Source organism: Scyliorhinus torazame, chromosome 2 (genome assembly GCF_047496885.1).
Source record: "Scyliorhinus torazame isolate Kashiwa2021f chromosome 2, sScyTor2.1, whole genome shotgun sequence".
Classification (NCBI taxonomy): domain Eukaryota; kingdom Metazoa; phylum Chordata; class Chondrichthyes; order Carcharhiniformes; family Scyliorhinidae; genus Scyliorhinus; species Scyliorhinus torazame.
This window is the reverse complement of record NC_092708.1, coordinates 175,869,576-175,892,148: the sequence shown is the minus strand read 5'-3', so window position 1 is coordinate 175,892,148 and position 22,573 is coordinate 175,869,576. Positions and strand designations below refer to the sequence as shown.

The following is a 22,573-nucleotide window of genomic DNA, read 5'->3' as shown; positions in this document are numbered from 1 at the left end:
TCCAAGAGCCGGTGCAGGCTCGATGGGCCGAATGGCCTCCTTATGCACTGTAAATTCTATGACTAACTTGAAGGGTCAGGAAAGATGGACAGGGATGGTACACTTGTCAGTTACAATCCTCACAAATGAGAATGCAATTTGTGGCTTTGATTAGGGCCATTTCAATGTTATGACAGAAGTAGAAAGATTCTCCGATACGAGTTTACACATCACCGCTGCAGCGATAATGGAGAATTTGGTGCTCCTCCAAAACACCATTCACTGCAGTGGGACCAGAGAATCCCAGGAATGGGTGATGTCGGAGAATTACGGCCTTGATCACAGAGATTCAAATATGGAGTAGTCAGGAAGCCAAATTTTAGAGGGGACAACACAGTCACGGGTTTTGCAAAGTATTATTCTATCTCGAACTTACCTTTCATTTCAAATACAAAGAAAAAAAGTCTTGCATTTATATAGTATTTTTCAAAACCACCAGACGGCACATTGGCACAGTAGTTAGCACTGCTGCCTTACAGATTCAGAGACCCGGTTTCAATTCCGGTCTTGGGTGACTGTATGGAGTTTGCACTTTCTCCCTGTGTTGTGTGGGGTTCCTCCCACAGTTCAAAGATGTGCAGGTTAGGTGAATTAGCCATGCTAAATTGACACTTAGTGTCCAAACATTAGGTGGGGTTACAGGGATAGGGGATGGGGAGTGGGCTTAGGCTAGGGTGCTCTTTTAGAGAGTCAGTGCAGACCTGATGGGCCGAATGGCCTCCTTCTGCACCGTAGGGATTCAATTCAAAATTTCGAAATGTTTTATGAGTCAATTAATTACTTTAGAAATATAGGCCGGAATTCTCCGGCCGTTGAGATTCTCTGTCCCCACTGGCACACAGCCCCGACGCCATGGGATGGTTTCAAAGGGAAATCCCATTGACAAGCAGCTGGAGTAGAAAATCCCACCATCAGTAAATGGTGCGCTGCAGAGGAACATGCAGCTGGGTGAACAGAGAATCCAGCCCATACTCACTGCTGTAATGTAAGGAAACACAGCAGTCAATTTGGGCACAGCGCACACCCATAAACAGCACTGTGATAATGATCAGAAAGTCTATTTTGTGATGTTATTTGAAATGGCAAAGGCAGTTCAACTGATTTCCGAAAGTATTGTGAAAAAGAAGTCCATGAGCTCCTTGCAGCTGTATTGAACTCTGTAGGATCCAGTACAAAACATAACTATCGTTCAGCCAGATCACATTCAATATATTCTCCCTTTCCACATCAATTTCTTACCAGCCCTACTTTCATGAAAGCACTGACTCCTTGCTAGGTTGTAGTGTCAGTCTGCATTGAGAACCACACCCATGTGAGCCAGACACTGTTGTCAGAAAGCTCTTCAATCAGGAGGCATTGGGGCCAACTCAATCTGCTCATAACTGGTGGCTATGAAATTAAAAACATGAACTCTAATTGCTTTCTCCTCCCTAACCTCAGGGTACTGAGGCTGACTGGATCACTGGCCTAGTTAAAAAGCCAGCCAACTCAACACAGGCCAGAAAGTGAACCTGGAATCCTCTGGTCCATACGGTTCACCTACGCACTAGTGCAACCAGCTTAGTCATCAAAGGAGTTTTTAATCCTGATTAGTGTATTTGCTTGGCAGGACTATGCATTCCTGTTTTTAATAATACTAATCCTTTGCTTCCTTACCATCTTAAACTTTGCAATTAATTCCACATTGTGAAACTTTCTATATCAGTTATGTGGATCCCTGCCATCGTATCAATAACAACATATCCAATATAGTAATGGTTATATGTTTCTTTGTGGGCTCCTTCAGTATGCTCCAGCAATGCTTAACTACACACGTGACCTCACCCTGTGTCAGTTCTGCATTTGTGCATTTGCTTGTGTATCAGTTAAGCATTTTGTCCTTTATTGCATCATCAAATGATTTTTCCTCATGAGCTATGCGCTTAAAACCATTGCAGACTTCTGGTGGAATACAGAAATTCATATTAACACGGCTAAAATGTTTTTGCCCCAAATTATCAATAAAAATGCAAACTGTACTCTTGATCCTGGTGATCCTCTGCGACCTTGCGATCCCTGTAATGACAAAACCCAGGGCTGTGTTACTGATGTGACATGTCAAAGAGCAAATTGTGCTGTTAACATCGAGGGTTAAACACAGAGTTTGTAATTGCTGAATATAGAACACTGCAGTTCATCCTCATAAAGTGTAAATTCTTACTTTTATTTATCACAGAGAAAAAAAATGTATATCCTAGCCAAAAACGCCGGAGAGAAAAATCAGGAAAACAACATGCTCATAAAATGTATCGTCCACATGCACTTTTCTGTATGCATATTAGAATACACAATTTGTGACAAAGATGATTGGTTAATTTTAACATACTTACTGGACGAGGGTGGATATTCTTTTCGACTTATTTCAGTGATATTACTACTCATAATATCACAAGCTAAACATTCACAAAAAGATCTATATCTCAGGAATATAGGGTGGTTTGTAATTGGGAAAAAGTTGACTCTACTTGAGAGTCAACTTTTAGTTTGAACTGAGGAAGCGAAGAATTATTAATTTTATTTTCCCCATCTCAACTGAATGCTGGGTTACTATTCTACAAGTGAGTATCTCACCCAAATAATTACCTTTGTGTACACCGAGATGGATATTGGATAGCTGCTCCAAAATGATTGGCATCATATATGAAGTTGATCCGACTCCTGCATAAAGCCAGGCATTGATCTAAGATCATTACTACACTGTATGGTCTAATTATGAACTGGGATTTGAGATGACCAATTTGGCTATTGGTAGGTGACTGTATAATAAGTCCTGTTGAGCTTTTTGTGTGCTATCGGTGGACCGAGGGCTATGACTAATGTCAGGGGCGTCATTCTCCGACCCCCCGCCGGGTCGGAGAATGGCCGTTGGCCGCCGTGAATCCCGCCCCCGCCGAAGTCTCCGGTACCGGAGATTGGGCGGGGGCGGGAATCGGGCCGCGCCGGTTGGCGGGACCCCCCGCTCAATTCTCCGGCCCGAATGGGCCGAAGTCCCGCCCAGAAATTGCCTGTCCCACTGGTATTTACCGGCGGGACCAGGCGGCGTGGGCGGGCTCCGGGGTCCTGGGGGGGGGGGTGCGGGGCGATCTGACCCCGGGGGGTGCCCCCACAGTGGCCTGGCCCGCGATCGGGGCCCACCGATCTGCGGGCGGGCCTGTGCCGTGGGGGCACTCTTTCCCTTCCGCCTCCGCCACAGCCTCCACCATGGCGGAGGCGGAAGAGACTCTCCCCACTGCGCATGCGCGGGAAACTGTCGGCGGCCGCTGACGCTCCCGCGCATGCTCCGCATTTCCGCGCCAGCTGGCGGGGCACCAAGCGCCATTTCCGCCAGCTGGCGGGGTGGAAATCCCTCCGGCGTCGGCCTAGCCCCTCAATGTTGGGGCTCGGCCCCCAAAGATGCGGAGCATTCCGCACCTTTGGGCCGGCGCGATGCCTGTCTGATTGGCGCCGTTTTTGGCGGCAGTCGGCGGACATCGCGCCGTTGGGGGAGAATTTTGCCCCTTATTCATAACATTTGTAAGCCTATTCTGCTCAGTGCTGTGAATTTGTTCTTTCATTAGTTTGCATCATTTTCTCTAACAGCCAGAAGGCAATAAACAAACAAGGATTAATTAATGTAATTCATTCAAATATCTTGAATCAAATATTTTGAACAATATCGTGGGTGGAATTTTCCTTTTTTAATATAATCTTTATTAGTGCCACAAGTAGGCTTACATTAACACTGCAGTGAAGTTACTGTGAAAATCCCCTCGTCGCCACACTCCAGCGCCTGTTCAGACACACTGAGGGACAATTCAGAATGTCCAATTCACCTAACAAGCATGTCTTTTTGGGATTTGTGGGAGGAAACCAGAGCACCCGGAGGAAACCCATGTAGACACGGGGAGAATGTGCAGACTCTGCACAGACAGAGACCCAAGCCGGAAATTGAACCTGGGTCCTTGGCGCTGTGAAGCAACAGTGCTAATCACTGTGCTACCGTGCCGCCCAGTTTTGAAACTAAGTGCGGTGGTGGGCGAGTTCGGCAACATGTAACCTACTGCTCAGGTTGGTGGGAAATAGTGCCTGATTCTGCGATTGAAAGATAATTAACTATGCATAGGCGGGTAGCTTTCCGAATCACCTAGCGGTTTGATATCTGATTCATCCGCCGTTGCCCGACGAGGTTGTCAGACCAGGTGACATATTTAAATGGCATCTCCAGCCCAGCTGTCTCCAGGACACACACAGAGATGTCTTCAAGCCAAAAGAAGAAGGCAGCACCTAACTTTAGCCATGAGGTCCTCTAGGCCTTGATAAGAGGAATGCTGGCACATTGGAATATCCTATATCCCAGGGATGGTTCCAGAAAACATACGAGACTCACCATTCCGGCCTGGGAGGCCAACATAGGAGACCTCAGCATGGCTGGCCACCCTGCCCATAACATCATTGTGATGGAAAAGGATGAATTATCCCACCTGCATTGCAAAATAGGTCATCCTTATACTCCCTGCAATATGAAATTTTCATGTACTTAAAATTCTACTCTCTTCAGGAAACTTTAGTAACAGACTGTTTGAAGACTCAGACCTCAAATCCAGCACCAAGCTCATGGTCTACACAACACCGTGGTCCCCGCCCTCTTGTATGCAATAGAAACATGGATAATGTACAGTTCAAATCCCTGGAGAGCTATCAACAATGTTGCTTCCGTAAAATCCTTCAATTCCACAGGCAAGATAGGTGTACTAACGTAAGTGACATCTCCCAGGCCAATATCCCCATTATCGAGGTAGTGGTCATGCTCAAACAGCTGTAATGGGCAGACCACATTGCCCACATGCATGACACAACACTCCCGAAACAAGTGCTCCGAGTTTCGCAATGACCATAAGACATATGAGCAGAATTTGACCATTCGGCCCATCGGGTCTGCTCCGCCATTCAATTATGACTGATATGTTTCTCATCCCCATTCTTCTGTCTTCTTCCCCAAACCTGTGATCCCCTTATTAATCAAAAAACTATCTATCACTGTGTTAAAAACATTCACTGACTTGGTCTCCACAGCCTCCTGTGACAATGAGTTCCACAGATTCGCCACCCTCTGGCTGAAGAAATTCCTCCTCATCTCTGTTTTAAAGAATCATCCCTTCAGTCAGAGGCTGTACCCTCTGGTTCTAATTTCTCCTGCTCGTGGAAAGATCCTCTCCACGGTCACTCTATCTAGGCCTCTCAGTATTCTATAAGTTTCAATAAGATTGCCCTTCATCCTTCTAAACTTCATCTAGTACAGACATGGAGTCCTCAACTGCTCCTCATATGACAAGTCCTTCATTCCGGGGATTATTCTTGTGAACCTCCTCTGGACCCTTTTCAAGGCAAGCACATTCTTCCTTAGATATGAGACCCAAAACTGCTCACAATATTCCAAATGGGGTCTGACCAGAGTCTTATTCAGCCTCAGAAGTGCACCACTGCTCTTGTATTCCAGCCCTATCGACTTAAATGTCAACATTGCATTCGCCTTCCTAACTGCCAACTGAACCTGGATGTTAACCTTAAGAAAATCCTGAACTAGGACTCCTAAATCCCTATATGCTTCTGATTTCCAAAGTCTTTTCCCATTCAGAAAATAAACTATGCCTCTATTCTTCCTACCAAAGTGCATAACCTCACACCTTTCCACATTGTATTCCATCTGCCACTTCTTTGCCCACTCTCCTATCCTATCCAGGTCCTTCTGCAACCTCCCTGCTTCCTCAACACAACCTGTCTCTCTACATTTCTTTGTATCATTTGCAAACGTGGCAACAATGCCCTCAGTTCCTTCTTTCAGATCATGAATGTATATATTGAATAACTGTGGTCCCAACACTGACACATGCGGAACACCACTAGTCACCGGTTGCCATCCTGAAAAGGTAAGGACCTACTGGGGATGGCTCACCACACACAGTGGGCATGCATCTTTCCCAGCCTATGCTTCACCCCTTCTCATTGCATTCCTTTCTTGTCTTCATCCAGGACAAGCTTGTCCACAGCAAGCATGAAAGAGCGCAGTCCCGGGGAGGGGTGTCTGACATACAGCCCTCAGTGAATTTAGGAGACCCGCAGCCGAGAATGCTAGGAACGACAAGGATCACTACTGTGGGGAAGAGGAGATCAGATTGTCTCAGTGACCTAGTACGGATCGCACCTCCAGCAGTCCATCACACCCTAATAATCACAATGAATCACATGCAGTCTTATAATCCTCTTGTTCATCAACTAAAACTCTCGACTCAATCTTACAGGCACCAGCAGATCAAGGCAGCCCACCATGAATCTGAGCCACCAGATCATGTCAGAAGAGGAAGTTCTGGACGAACTGTCACAGTGCTTACCCGCACTTTCCACCAGTGCAGAATCACACACCACTATAGGAAAAAGTTCTACATTAGGCCCTGGCTCACCAACTGGAGAACACTTCACCGACACATTCTTGCAGCAGTTGGAGGCAGGGACAGTCTAGGCCTCTGGCTCTCAGAGGCTGCTGGTGACAATCCACCCACTCAGAGTCGGAAGTTGGCCTCTTCGATCACCCACTAATGCAATGCTGGAGATGCAACAACTTGCAATGGAACATCAGCAGAGGTTTGACAGTCATTCAGCAGATGAAGGGTGCAGCAGTCTGGCCATGCTCTGTCTGATGTTGTGGCACCAACATGGGAACACCTCAAAGTCATCATGGTAAGGTTAGCGACAACCATCGGGCCCTTGCTCCATCAGGGTTTGCAGAATTTTCACTCAGCCCTGCAATTCATAGCCACACAGCCTGGAGAGCACCATAGATGACAAGGGGACAAAGAACCTTGACTTCCTTCCAGGTGTACCGTCTCCTCAGAAAGTCAGGGCAGGGCCCTTGGGAACCCACAGGGAGGATGAGCATCAGCTGGGCACCCTGGGCCTCCTCTCAGGACACCCCACAGGTGTGCGGCTATTTAAAGTCCCCTTTGCCTGTGACCCCATCCAGCTGCTCAGGCCAGGAAGGGTACACCTGGCCCTACACAATAGGCATGTATGAGGTCAACGCCCTCCGAGCCTTGGGCCAACAGAAGGCATGCACTAAGGTCATCTCAGATATCAGGATGTAGCAGTCAGCAGGCTGCCTCCATCTCTGCTGCAGATGTTGCGGCTGCACTGAGGCATTAGTGGTAGGATTAGGAAGATTAAGAAATGTGGAAATCACTTTTGGATATGGGTGGCATGGTGATGCAATGATTAGCGCTGCTGCCTCACGGAGCCAAGGACCCTGGTTCAATCCCGGCTCCGGGTCACTGCCCGTGTGGAATTTTCACATTCTTCCCATGTCTACATGGATGTCCCCCTTATCCCCAGGCAGCCATCATTGCAAACATTCAGACCCTTCGAAAATCAAAAGGCACCAAAGTCTGACTAAAGATGTAGAAGTCATGGCAACTCCCTGGGTACCTGGCACAAGCTTGCATTTACTGCTTCCGATGATCACAAACCAGTTGAACATTGATGGAATAATCGTGTTTTTGGTTTATAAACATCAGGGGCTGCTTCCATGGAGTCTTAAAATCCACAGGGTTCAGTCAATTGCACCATGCGCTCTTGGGAAGCCTGAATTAGCAGCAAAGCCAGTGAATCTCATTGTCTGGCTCTCTTCATCCAGAGAAAAGCTCACTTAGTGATAGAACTTGTTGCAGAAAACATCTGTGACCTCCTTTATGAATCTATGTGTTGTGGACTGTGCGATGCTGCCTTGGAAAGGCCGACAGACAAAGAAATTGAGTTCTGCAGTCATAGCCTCCAACCCAAGAGGTGGCATGCCTTCATGAAGAATGTGGCAGATGTGATCAGCAAGTCTGTTTGGGAAAAGCACAGATGTGTGTGGCATCGTCTCTCACTGATTTGTAAATAGGAGACTCTCTTTTGGTTAACCCTGGTCTTTTGGTATATCCTAGTCTGTCTCCATTGTCTGGGTGTCTCCTCCTCACCCTCTTTTTCTTGTTCTGATCCCCTTTTATCCTGGGCCTCAGGCAGGGCCTCTTCCTGCAGCTGCCTCTTCCTACTTAGGAACTCAGGAACAGGAATAGGCCATTCAACCCCTTGAACCTGTCCCATCATTTAATTAGATCATGGTTGATCTGTGACCTAACTCCATATACCTGCCTTTGGCCCATCTCCCTTAATATTTTTGCTTAACAAAAATCTATCTCAGATTTAAAATGGACAACTGTTCTAGCTTCAACTGCTGTTTGTGGGAGAGAGTTCCAACCCTCTACCACCCTTTGAGTGAAGAAGTTCTTCCTAATATCTCTCCTGAATGGTCTAACCCAATGTTTAGACTGTGGTCCCTAATTTCAGAAGCACCAACCAGTAGAAATTGCTTATCTTCATCTACCCTGTTATTCCTGTTAATACCTTGAATACTTTGATCACCCCTTAACCTCAGAAATTCTAGTGAAAATAGGTCTAATTTGTGTAATCTCTCCACGTAACTTAACCCCTGTAGTCCGGTTTAATTATTGTAAATATACGTTGCACTCCCTCCAAGGCCAAAATATCCTTCCCAAGGTGTGGTGCCCAGAACTACTCTCAATACTCCAAGTGGGGTCTAACCAGTGTTTTGTATAGCTGCAGAATAACTTCTGTGTCTTTATACTCCAATCCTCTAGATATAAAGGCTAGTATTCCATTAGCTTTTTTGATTATTTTTTGCACATGTTCCTGGCACTTTAAGGATCTACACACCTGGACCCCCAAGTCTTTTTGGACATTCACTGCACCTAACCTCTGTCCATTTAGAAAGTACTCCATCCTTTTTTGGTCCAAAAGGGATAACCTCACATTTGCTAACATTGAATTCCATCTGCCACAATGTTGTCCATTCACCTAGTTTGTCAATATCTCCTTGCAATTTTATGCTATAACCCAGGCTATCTACAAGGTCACCTAACTTTGTATCGTCAGCAAATTTCCCTTAATCTCTGTCACACTGCATTCGAACCCTCAGAAAGGCAGCATGAAAATGGGATCTATTTTGCTTTTACCTTCTTTCTAAAATGAAAGCTTGACGATATTAATGATTAATGGGTCAAGATAGTGGAACTCACAGTCGGTTACCTTTGGCAACTGTAATGCTCTGTAGTGGTTTCTGCCCTACTTGCATTATCGTTGATGCAGCCTTGTCTCTGAGATGCTAGCACATACATTGAGGTGATCAAGATGCCACCTCAGATAACTGACATCTGAATCTCCCATTGGTATGAGAGAGTCTCAATGAAATGCATTACCTGACCTAGTTCCATGCCCCAACTTTTGATCAGGCATAATAATTAAAAATAAGTTGCTTGTGATTAATGATTGGATGCCCTTCGACCCATTATGAGTGCCAATTCTGGAGAGCATGTGACAGGGCTCCATTTGACGGAATTCCATATATGCTCCCTGTGCCCCCTTGACATCAAGGCATCATTTGACCGAGTATGGCATCAAAGAGCCCTAGCAAAACTGGAGTCAATGGGAATCAGGGTCAAAACTCTCCACTAGTTGGTGTCATACCTGGCACAAAGGCAGATGGTTGTTGGACGTCAATCATCTCAGTTCCAGGACATCACTGCAGGGGTTATTCAGAGTAGGCCCAACCATCTTCAGCTGCTTCATCAATGACTTCCATTCCATCATGAGGTCAGAAGTGGGGATGTTCACAGATGACTGCACAATGTTGAGCACCATTTGTGGTTCCTCAGATAATAAGCAATCCATGTCCAAATGCAGCAAGATCTGGACAATATCCAGGTTTGGGCTGACAAGTGGCAAATTACAACTATGCCACACAAGTGTCAGGCAATGACCATCTCCTACAAGAGAGCAATCCAACCATTGCCCCTTGACATTCAATGGCATTGCCATCGCTGAATCACCCAAAATCAATATCCTGGGGGTTACAATTGATCAGAAACTAAACTGGACTAGTCATATTAAAACTGTGGTTACAAGAGAAGGTCAAAGGCTAGGAATCCTACAGCGAGTAACTCGCCTCCTGTCTCCCCAAAGCCTGTCCAGCATCTACAAGGCCCAAGTCAGGAGTGTAATGGATACTCTCTACTTGCCTGGATGAGTGTTGCTCCAATAACGCTCAAGAAGCTCAACACCATCCAGGAAAAAGCAGCCCGCTTGATTGCTTCCCCTTCCACAAACATTCAAACCCTCCACCACTAACGAACAGTGGCACTTGTGTGTACCATCTACAAGGTGCACTGCAGGAATTCACCAAGGTTCCTAGAAGGACAAGAGCAGCAGATACCTGGGAACCCCACCGCCTGGAGGTTCCCCTCCAAGTCACTTATCATCCAACTTGGAAATATATCGCCGTTCCTTCACTGTCGCTGGCGGAAAATCCTGGAACTCCCTCCCCAACAGCACAGTGGGTGTACCTACACCTCAGGGACTGCAGTGATTCAAGAACGCTACTGACCAAAGCCACCTGAAGGGCAACCAAGGATGGGCAATAAACGCTGGCCTAATCAGGGACGCCTGCATCTCGAAGGCGAAAAAAATAACCATATTCTGCAATCCCAAATCTTACATTCCAATCTGTTAATATTGATATCACGTGACTGTGATGTTAAGCCTTGACTTGTGAGTTTTCCGATTACAGCACTGATGAAGGCATTGTCTTCTAATGGTTTCCTTCCCAAGGAAGTTTTATTCCTTTTTCTCTAATCAGATGCCTGTTTACTCTTGTGATACCAACAAGTTCGAGGATGACCCCAGAAAGGGCCGTTAGCCCAGCAGTGCCTCCTCCCACAATGCCTCCCTTGCAGATTTGCTTCTACTTTCACTTTATAACTACGCCATAACGTCAATCAAGCAAGATGGTGGTTAAACTTCAATGGTGCCTTTCTCACTCTCCCGGTCCCAGATATTTACCTGGAATCTCATGACGTGAAGGTAGAGCTCCCTCCTGTTATTATCCAGGGTCTCTCAATAATAATGGATTCCACAGTTGTTGTGCTCGACCTACCTACCCTTGCCCCTGAGCCCATCACTTGCTCATGCCCCACATTGACCTCTAACCTCCCCATCTGGAGGCTGTGTGTATCATCACCAACTGAGGTGACATGCCTCCGCGTCAACTTTCAGACCCATTTCCACAAAGCCGCAGTAGTGTTTCTACTCCCTGACTCCTAGCCAGAAGCCTTAGACCAAGAACTTGGACTTTCACAGAGTTCCCTATTTCCCACATTATTGAAGACTACACTGTCTCCCTTCCCAAATCCCCGTTCCTCATTGTGAGTCTCCATGGAGACACCTACTGCGAGGGAGATCAATCCTACAGGGTCACCAGTATGTCTTTCAGTGCAACAAGAACCAGCGCAGTTCTGTGGCAGGTAGGCTATGTATCACACTCACCTCAAAGCCACAAGTGAAGTGAGGCACAACCTGTGCATGCAATTCTTTTCAGATAGGTTTCAAACTAACGTCATTTTCCACTGGAAAGAGTGGAAGGCGACATTATTCCAAACAGCTGTCTTAATGAGCATTCATCAAATGGTAATGCATGAAAATGGCGTTCACGCCACTAGGCAACGGGATGTCCGACCCACCATTTCTCCAACATAAGGAGAACTGCAAACTGATTTTATGTTAGTGGGTCTGACTCTTTGGCTACTGCTATATTCTCTGCTTCCACCCGCCACAAAACCCGCAGGATGGGAAAATTCCACCCAGTGACTTCTTCAGGATACTAGAGTCGAAAACATTTTTGTGGGCGCCAAAAGGCTTTCTTACCCTATGTCCAGCTTGTCCAGCTGATCCTGAGAGGCCATTGTCACCAGAATCACCCTAAATCAAAATGAAGTTACAGAGATAGCAGTGAATTTACATTTGTCTGAATATTCAAAATATAGAATTATGGTTGATTGCATACAGTAGATTACTTAATTAGTATTATTTAAAGATATTCCAATTGAACGGCCATTTTTATAAGAAACCTATTTATTTAGACAATATATACATTACCACAAAACCCATGTCACCCCTTTGTCCTTTGGCTCCTTTCTGATTATTCATAATTCCTGGTTCACCCTGTAAGATTACAGAAAATTATCTAAAAATATGTAAAATTACCCTGAATCTTATTTTTAAGTTATCAGAGGTATAATATATTACTGTCACATCAGGTTAACAGTAGACAAACACATAATAACTTACATAATTATCTGTCTAGTCTCACAAGATACGTTCACCTCTTTATTTTAAATAAATATGTTCAAATAGCAAATAGGGGAATGTCATCCACGTGCATTAATATTTGCTAATATTGCTCATTTCTAGTTTTGTATTGTATATTTGCAATGCACAACAGGAACAGAATGTTATTGCAACAAAACTTTCCTCATTTAGGATCCCTGAACTAGGAACTTGGGAACATCAGACTTAAGAGCAGGAAAAGATCCTTGACTCCCCTGTTTTTAAAAAATCTAATTCTGCTTTGAATATATTCAATGACAGAACCCTGAGTGGAGCACAATTCCTTGGACTAATGAACCCTTGGGAGAAATAAATCATGCTCATCTCCATCACAAAAGAGAGACCTCATTCTTGAACTGTGTTCGCTAGTTCTAGTGTGCCAGACAAGTTGGGGTGGGGGTTCTGAAGGGGGAGAACGATTTACATTGAGCAGGGGGGTGCCCTCCGATGGACTTTGGGGGCACGTACATTATATACTTACCCCCTTGACCCACCATGGGGTGCCCCACGTCATGGGCACATTTGAAAATGCATCAATCCCCGCCAACGTGAATCCTAGCTGAGACGCCTGGAGCGTCACGGGGGCCTGGAGAATTGGGTTTCCAGCCCATTAATCAGGTGCAAATGTAGGCAAATAACCAATTTGCATCCTCCCGCCGGCACGGAGCATGTAGCTCGCTGCCGCCACTGATCGGGGACCGGAGCATTGGAATTCTTTTAGCCCAACGCTCAATTCATCGCCCCCACCGGGAACCCCACAAGCAGCGTGTGTGGCGGAGTATCCACCCCATATCCTTTTTCAAATAAGACGTCCAAAACTGTACACAGTATCCCAGATATTGGAGCAAGGCCTTGTGCAGTTGCAGTAAAACCTGCCCATTTATATGGTCCAATCCCCTTGTAATAAATGGCAACATTCCATCTGTCATCCTAATCACTTGCTGTACCTGCATACTTTATTGTGAGAACAGCCAAAATGTACTTCACATCGAGGTAAATGAATGATGTAATTGTCCCCTGCCCCCATCAGTGACCGGGCGTGTTTCCCAACATTAATATCATTTGAATTCATTATTATATCATTGTCAAGCTTCTATGCCTGAACCATTACCCCCACCCCAAGAAAAACCATCTACGTCAGAGGCAGAACAGCGGAAAAGCCTATAGTCTCCTAAGGCGTATACCTGCCGAGCAGACCTCTGGGGCGGTTATTCAGATGAATGAATTGCTCAGGGTAGGGACTGGGTCAGCCTGAGGGGGAGCAGTGAAGAAGTCCTATGCTCTGGGGCAATCTTTAAAAATGGTGCCCCAATTATCAACTGTCTAAGTTTCTGTTGGGAAGTGTGAATCAGAGGTCACCCCACCAGTGACATTGTGGGATCCATCCATTTGATGCTTTTGTTTCTAAGTGTTGGACTATATGGCAGAGAAAGCCACTGTTGCTGTCGGCAATATTAACGCCCCTTTTCTCAGCCATTATCAGCTTTACCGATTTGAGGGAAAATCTTGTCCAGAGTTAGATCACAAATCAGTCATCATCTCATTAAAAGGTAGAACAGACTCAAGGATCTAAATGACCAACTTCTGCTGAATGACATGAATAACATTATTAACAAACTCCCATGTTGATAATCTACTTCTATAAGAAAAGCTCTGCAGATTTAAATGAAACTCCATTACAGTCAATACTGCAATTTCTTAACTCAGATGCCACAGATATGTATCAATTACTTTTGACTCTAAGAACAAAGATAACACGAGCGAGATCCTACAGCCACGCTGCGTCGGAAAAGCAGATCGCCACGGCACAGGGTGGCCGTTGATAGCCCCGCAGGCCCCGCTCCAGGGATCTACCCGGCTCACAACGCCCCGTAAGATTCAACGCGATCTTGTGAGGCGTTGTGAGGTGAATCCTACCCGCAATGAGCGGGATCACTTTTTGGCAAATCTGCATATTAGAGTGAAACAGTGAGGCTCACTCTAACGTGCCGATTCCCAAGGTGCATTTGGGATTCAACCGCCACACCTCAGAGACCTCGGGCAAATGACGTTTGGTACTGGTCCCCACAAACGGGGACCAGATGAAATGGCACTCATGGGGGTCTCTTAGGAGATGGGGCTCCTAGCTGCATGTCCTTTGGGAAGGGTGGTGTCCTCGAACTGCTGATGCCACTGGCATGTTGGCACTGCTGTTGGTGGTGCCCAGGTGGCACTGCTAGCTGGCATGGCCATCGCCAGAGTGCCAGCTTGGCAATGCCAAGGTGCCAAGCCGGCATTTTGTGTGTGCATGCGATCGGGCTGAGGTTTCCTGCCGTGGGTGTTGGGGGGTGCGCGGGGGGCGGGGTACCCTCCCATGTTGCATTTGGGCTTCGGGGGTGGGAGGGGGTGGAGAAAGGAGATCAGGGATTGTTTTAAAAATGGCATCCCAATCTCTCGCTATAATGGGAAGTGCCGTTGAGCGGAAGTGAGAGCGCTGGGAATCACGCAGCCAACCGCACTTGCTGGGGGACTTTGCTTCCTTTTGGTGAGATCACGCCCAACATCTTGAGTGCATTTCAATTTGACTGAATACAAGTGTGAGAGCATTGCTTTGGGTTTCAAATAAGTTTACCTTGCATTAAATTTATAATTCCAACTTGTCTTGCTATGATTATTTAATGCCACAATAATTTGGTTAAAATATAACAGACAGGAAAATGTTTTTGAAACATTTAAATAACTTACCGGGTCTCCTTGATAACCAAGATCACCCCTTTCTCCTTTCCCACCTTCACTTCCTTTTGGTCCCTATAAAGAAAAATAGACTCCATGGTTTACTGTGCAATCAGTTTCCTCTTTTATCCACCCATCACTAACAATACCCATGCATGTAAATCTCTACCTACGCTTATTAGTTCTGTCATTATGTATTTATATTCATCATTGTTTGGATCAGTTGCTTCTGCTGTTTTTGGCCTGTCTCTTTTTTCTATAAATTTGAAACAGAGAGACATTAAGATATTTGTAAAGGTGCTGTGCCCAGGGGCAGATCCTCTGCTCACTCTTCCATGCTTCACAGTCCTGCAATTTCCTCTTCAGGTGTTCAACATGGAGGAGAATTGATATATCAGCTAATGATGGACATTAATTAATTTTTCATAATAATCGTCAGGAGGTTTCCTTGTCCATGTTTGACCTGAAGCCATGAGACTTCATGCGGTCCAGAGTTGATGTTGAAGACTCCCAGTGTAACTCCCTCCTGACTGTATACCACTGTGCTAGCACTTTTGCTCAGTATGTACTGACCCACCAGCAGGACAAGCGACAGTGGTGGCTGGGACATTGTCTGCAAGGCTTGACTAGTCTGTGAGACAGCTCTCCCAATTTTGACACAAGCCCCCAGGTGCTATTAAGGAGGACTTTGCAGGGTCACCAGGGCTAGGTTTATGTCGATCCTGGGTGGTCAGTCTGGTTTCTTTCCTTTTTATTGTACGGGTTTGATACAACTGAGTGGCTTGCTAGGACATTTCAGAGGGCATTTAAGAGTCAATCACATTGATGTGGATCTGGAGTCACATGAAGGGCAGACCAGGTAAGGATAGCAGATTTACTTCCCTAAAGGACATTAGTGGACCAGCTGTTTTTTTTTACAACAATCGACAATATGATCATGGTCATCATCAGACTTTTAATTCGAGATATATATTGGATTCAATTTCCACCATCTGCCGTGATTCAAACTCAGGTTCCCAGCGCATTACCCTGGGTCTCTGGATCACCAGTCCAGTGACAATACCACTACACCACTGTCTCCCTATGATAAACATATGCAGAAGTTGAAATAAAGACAAGTAGAGTGATTTTGACAAAGAGTTTTAAAGATAAATGAATAGATAAATTATCTCAATGTAGCTTTCTTAATTCTGTGCATTTTCATTTAAATGTTGATTAGTGTCACAGAGATATCTAACCAATAGTAAAAAGAAAAATAATTTTGAAGTTCAGTATCAATAACACTTTCTGTTGTATTGTTATCGTCTTAACACTGCTTCAAAGGTTTCACTTCATAGAAATATTAGCAGACTTACCCATTCTCCTGAGTTGCCTTTATTTCCTGATGGTCCTGCTACTCCATTTGACCCCTAATAATACATGAGAAGTTTGGTGTCACATTAATAGTACAGGTAAAAATGAAGTTAAAGGGGCGCAGTGACTTTGTGATCAAATCACATTAGTTACATACTTGCTCTCCATCTATTCCATCAAGTCCAAGTTCTCCGAATTGGCCCTAGGAAGAGAAAATGCAGAATGTCATAAAAAAGCAAAACAGGAAAACATGCTCAACAAGCCTATCGGTTTTTGATAGATCAACCTTGCCTAGTTTTCATTTGAAATAGTTTTCCTTCAGAAAACATATTTGGTTGCTTCGTGAACCAACTATACGATTTGCTTTAATAGATCATAACATAAGAAACAGTGATAGGAGCAGCTATTCAACCCTTCAAACATTCTGTACCATTAAATAAGATCATGCTGATCCTCTATGTCAACTTCACCTTCTCGCACTATTCCTATAACCCTTTATTCCCTCAGTATTGATTTCCACCTTGAATGTATTCAACAATTGAGCACCCTGATTGGGATAGAGAATTCCAAAAACTGATAACCATTTGAGGGAAGAAATTTCTCCTTATCTCAGTGCTAATCTCTTACTCTGATAGATTCCTGGTTCTAGACTCCAAAGCCAGTGCAAGCATCTTCCCTGCATCTACCCTGTCGAGCACTAATGGATTTTATAGGTGGGATTTTATAGGTGGGATTTTCCAGCCCCACCAGCCGGCAGGATCTTCCAGTTCCACCGAAGCCAATGAACTTTTAGCCAATTTGCCACATCCACCACTGCTAGGCTGGAAAATCTCGACCTATTTCTCTCACGTAGATTAACTCTTGTTCATCTAAACTTTAGGGACTATAGGCCTAGTCTATTCACTGTCTCCTCTTCAGACAATCCTCTCATTCAAGAAATCAGTCCAGATGGCCTTCATTGCACTCCTTTTTAAGGCAAATCTCCTTAGATAAGGAGACCAAAACTGGATATGAAACTCTAGGCATGGACTCTTATTTGCATGCATGCGCCTCGCAACCTACTTTTCCGCCTAAATTTGTATCATCAACAAGCGTAGATACATTTGGTCCCCACATCTAAGTGTTGGTATAGATTTTAAGTAGCTGAGGCCCGATCATTGTCAACCAGAAAATGACCTGTTTAGTCCTAACTATTTTTGGTCAGTTAAAATCCTCGATTTGTTAATATATTAGCTTCAATTTCACTAGCCCTAATTTTATGTAGTAACTGCTTATGTGGCACTAAAGGAGTGTTTTTATGAAAATTTAAATACACTACATCTATCAGTTCCCCTTACATATCTTGCTAGCTACAATCTCAAAAAAACACATTGGTTGAACACAAAACAAGATCTCCATTTCGTAAATGTGTGTCAACTCAAAAAATCTATTTGCATCGTGCAACTTAGACAGAGTGCATTTAGCTTACCTTTGTAAACGTCCTGATCACCCAACACACCTTGCTGCATGGCCCACATTGGTTTGCTGTGCCCTAACGGCTTTGATTTAAAATGTAAATCTTCATAGTTAGGTCCCTTCATGACATGCCCCCCTCCTCATCTCTTTAAATCTTTCCAGCTGTACAAAACTGCACCCTGCCCACACCAGAACAGCCAACTTGGATCTTGTGTGGCCTCTCTCTTCTGCCAATGTTTCCACAACTATTGGTGACTGGATATTCAGCTGCTTGACTTTATGCTCTCCAATTCCTTCCCTAAACCCTTAGCCTTTCCACTACTCCTACTTATATTCCAACTCTTGAACCCAGCTCCTAATATCGCTTCCTTTAGCTTGCTATCAATTAGGTTGATCACAACACTGAAATATCTGAGGATGTTTTTTCTAATCTAAATGTACAATGTAAATGCAGGTTATTGTTTCTTGAAATTATATAGCAACTCATTTAGCAGAGTGTACTCAGGTGCAAAATCTGGAATTTAGTCACTTTGCATAATAACTTGCAACAGTTATCCCATTGATATCCTTTTCAGAAGACAGAGAAATGTTAAATTCATTGTGTACACTATGGACTGAATTTAATGCAGGCCCGTCCCTACTTCCAGCCCCAAGAGCAGGCTGGGAGGCCTGCTCACTTGGTCGGAAAGAAACCAGGTGGAGAGCCATCGCCTTCCCAACTCTCCCTGATTAATCAAAGATGGGTAAGGTCCTTATTCTAATTAGGGGGGGGGCGCTGATCGGTCCTTTGATTGGTCGGCAACTCCTGGAGACAGGAGGCGGGATTCTCCGAAGCCAAGTCGGCTGGGAGAATCGGCGGTCGCACCATTTTTACACGCGATGCCGGTCCGACGCCGGTGCGCGATTCTCCGAGGTGCGGAGAATTGGCGCCGTTCGTGCCGGTGCGTTTGGTGCGCCGCTGGTTGCTGCCTGCTATCCGCGGCCGGGCTGCTGATTCTCCGGCCCGGATGGGCCAAGCGGCCGTGCGTAAACGGCCTAGTCCCGCCGGCGCCTTCCACACCTGGTTGCTACCGGCAGGTACTCGTCGCGAAGGCTTGGGGGAGCGGCCTGTGGGGGGGGGGGAGGGGGTGGGGGGTGGGGGGGGGGGAGGGAAGCTCCGTTCCCAGGGGGGTCTGGCCCGCGATCGGGGCTCACCGATCGGCGGGCCAGCTTCTCCTCCCCTGGGCCTACTTCCTTGCGCGACCGGCCCCAGAACCCTGGCGCCATGTTGGTGAGGGGCCGGAGTGCTCGGCGAGGCTACCGTGCATGCGTCGGTTGCCACCAGCGCCACTGCACATGTCATGCGCGGATCCCGCGGCACCCAGTTCGTGCCGGGATTTGCTGCTAGAGTATCGCAAACCACTTCAGCGCCGTGCTGGCTCCCTGTAGGGGCCAGAATTCGACGTGGGAGCGGCCTGTTCACGCCCGTCGTAAAACGCGACGGCAATTGCGACGGCGTGGACACTCTGCCTCCATTTCGGAGAATCCCGCCCAGGATCCTAGTTCTGAAGGCCTAGGAAAATAGCAGGTAGGTGCAAGTGGCTTATTAAGATTGAATCTCATCAGGGCTCCCAGAAGTGGCTGTGCTGTCACCGGCTGTCCTGTTGACGATTGGCACACGATTGTCACCATTAAATTCAACTCTATATCTGTGAGGGACATTCATGGCTTTTTGATAGGCCTTGTATGTTGTGAGTTAAGCAATTATGACTGCTTTGCTAAGGTGGACAACGTAATGTCTTCATATTTCTCATCAAATAGTAGCGTACATACCTTTTCTCCTGGATATCCACGACTACCCTGTAAATATATTATAAATATATATTAGTCACGTGTAGTTTTCATATTTTTTTTAGATTTTGATAAAATTTCATTTAGTTAGAATGTTTCTCACTCCTTACCTTAATTCCACTCTGCCCTCGACACCCTTGGAACCCTTGAGTTCCATTAACACCTGGTGGACCTCTATCACCCTATCAGAAGCAAAAAGAATAAAATAATTCAAGTCTTTCAGTATTACCCGCCCATATATTCTGTGGGGAAGTGGGGAGGAAATAGAGCCAGGAGTGCCTAAATACTGAACATAATAGGGCCTCATTTAAATATTTTGTTACAGATTTCCAGCTAGCATCTGGCTTGATTGAAAAGGTATCAGGCAAGAAGACTCGTGAAACAATGTTGCAACCAGGAAGCAGAGGAAGAAGAAATTATGGATGCGGTCCAACGGCCACGCTGCGCCCAGAAAGTAGCTCACGGGATTTACTCGGTTTGCAATGCCTCGCGAGATCCAACGCGATCTCGTGATGTTGGGTGGGATCACTTTTTGGAAAATCTGCATATTAGAGAGAGATAGTTCGTCACACTTTAATGTGCAGATTCCCAAAGTACCTGAAGCTTTGGGATTCTTCCCCTTCGCCTCGGTGACCTTCGGCGAGCGACATTTGGTACTAGTCTCCACAAACAAGGACCAGATGGAACGGCACTTGTGAGGGTCACCCAGGGGATCGGAAGCCCCCAGTTGTATGTCCTTTGGACAAGGTTGTGCCGTGGTACTGCTAATGCGCCTGGCACTGTGAAGGTGCCCAGGTGACACTTCCAGGGTGGCATTTTTTGCACGTGTGTGATTGGGCCGGGGGTGTCCTGCGTGGATGTTGAGGGAGTGGGGGGGGGGGGGTATGGCTGTGGACTCTCCCACAGTGTGTTTTGGCTGGGGGGGGGGGGGTTCGTTGGCTGTGGACCTTCCCACAGTGTGGTTTGGCTGGGGGTGGGATCGGGGGTCGCTTCGGGAGCCTCGGAAATTAGGACGGCATTTCTCGCTACACTGGGGAGTTCCGGCGAGTGGAGCACCTCAGTGTGCAAAACGGGGCTGTGTGGGGCCTTGGCCAAGCATTCCCCGCTGAGGCCCCTTATACAATGCGAGTCGAGCATGCGGCTAAACGTGCTCGCTTTGGGACTTTGTTCCCAATTCGTTGAATCGTGCCGCATGTGTAGAGACTCGGTTGTGCTTTGGTTGCCATTCAATCAGCCATGATTGAATAGCGGAGCAGACTCGATGGGCCGAGTGAGTGGGGGGGCATGGTGAGTCTGAGGGGCTAAGGGAGAGCACTCCTGCTCCTCTTGGCCAAAAGATGTGCAAGAAAGGCATTTATACACTGGATTCAGCTGCCTGGTGTCCTGCACCTTGGAAAACTGCAACTGTTAAATATAAAAGCCACTAAGATTTCAGGCATGTAGTCTCCTTAATATAAGTAAATATGTGGTATGCAACTTGAAAGATCACTAGGAACATTAGCCTTATTGAAGAGGAAGGTCTCTGACTTGGTCCGTAGCTTGTGTTCAGTTAGCAGGCCTCAGAGAGATGCTTTGGTTAGTCCTGGACCAAGACGTGACGATCAGCTAGCTTTCCTGCTCCTAATTGCTAGCTAGTTATCCCAAAGGAATGCATATATATGCAAAAGATCATATTTGGCAATAATACTCCTGATGTTAAAAGCTCATCAACACTTACTGTCCAGGCTGTATATTAAAAATGAGTATTTGGGGTAATGAGGCAGGAGGACAACCAGTGCCTTTTGAGGTGGAATGGAATGAAAATTATGCTGCGGTGAAGGAAATTACATCAATGATTTATATTAAAAAGAGCATAAAGCACAAGCTTGCATTTGAGTCATCAAATGTTAGAAGATGATTGTTCTTTAAATTAATAAGGGTGTATTTACCATGAAGTATTATAACATGCAATAATTTTACTTACTGGTCCACCTTCATCACCTGGATGACCAATGATTCCTTTAGGCCCTGGTAAACTCTAGAAGAACAAAATTTCATGATGAGGAATGAATCACTATCCTGACACAAATTTCGATCATGTCTAATTATTTCATGGTTATGACTTACAGGGGCATATTTTCAACCTGCTTTCTGGAGATTAACCTGGTATTAGAGATCACCTGCTCATTACTCAAACTGCCTGATATTCCTTTCCTTTGATTCCAGTAGAAAGTCAAAATGTATTTGTTTCTATAACAAGCCTCACTATCGACATCCTGGGGTTACCATTGCTCAGAAACTGAACTGGACTAGCCATATAAATACTGTGGCTACAAGCGCAGGTCAGAGGCTAGGAATCCTGCGGTGAGTAACTCAACCCCTCAAACATTCACTCCCTCCACTACTTACAAGCAGTAGCAGCCATGTGTACCATCTATGAGATACACTGCAAGAACTCACCAAGGCTCCTTAGACAACACTTTCCAATCCCACGGCCACTGCCTTCCAGAAGGACACGAGCAACAGATATATGGGAACACCTGGAGGTTCCCCTCCAAGTCACACACCATGCTGACTTGGAAATATATTACCGTTCCTTCACTGCCACTGGGTCAAACCCCTGGAACTCCCTCCCGAACAACACTGTGGTGTCCTTACACCAGATCGACAGAAGTTCAAGAAGGCAGCTCACCACCACCTTCTCATGGGCAATTAGGGATGGGCATAAATGGTGGTCCAGCAACGCTCACATGCCTGAATAAACATTACGAAGCAGCCGATCCACGGTGCCAGTTTTACACCAGGTCATCAAGGTGAGAATTCATTCAGCTGTGTTGGTGGAAAAGAAGTGTGGAATACAATGCAGCAAAGTGTTCTTGCCTATGGTGAATTCCTACTCCAAAACCAACCATCAGAG

At 45.8% G+C, this 22,573-nt stretch overlaps 1 protein-coding gene across 1 annotated transcript in view; it reads right to left on the bottom strand.

Annotated features, from left to right (window-relative positions):
* The window catches only part of LOC140393924 (collagen alpha-3(VI) chain-like), a 369,822-nt gene that overhangs the window by 79,355 nt on the left and 267,894 nt on the right, over positions 1 to 22,573 (bottom strand). The window contains exons 22-30 of the mRNA XM_072480566.1: positions 21,641 to 21,694; positions 19,788 to 19,859; positions 19,660 to 19,686; positions 16,550 to 16,594; positions 16,395 to 16,448; positions 15,052 to 15,114; positions 12,097 to 12,162; positions 11,866 to 11,919; positions 2,059 to 2,094 (exon numbers count right to left, since the gene is read on the bottom strand). Coding sequence (XP_072336667.1) covers positions 2,059 to 2,094; positions 11,866 to 11,919; positions 12,097 to 12,162; positions 15,052 to 15,114; positions 16,395 to 16,448; positions 16,550 to 16,594; positions 19,660 to 19,686; positions 19,788 to 19,859; positions 21,641 to 21,694 — 471 coding nt within the window. The remainder of the gene's footprint in view (positions 1 to 2,058; positions 2,095 to 11,865; positions 11,920 to 12,096; positions 12,163 to 15,051; positions 15,115 to 16,394; positions 16,449 to 16,549; positions 16,595 to 19,659; positions 19,687 to 19,787; positions 19,860 to 21,640; positions 21,695 to 22,573) is intronic.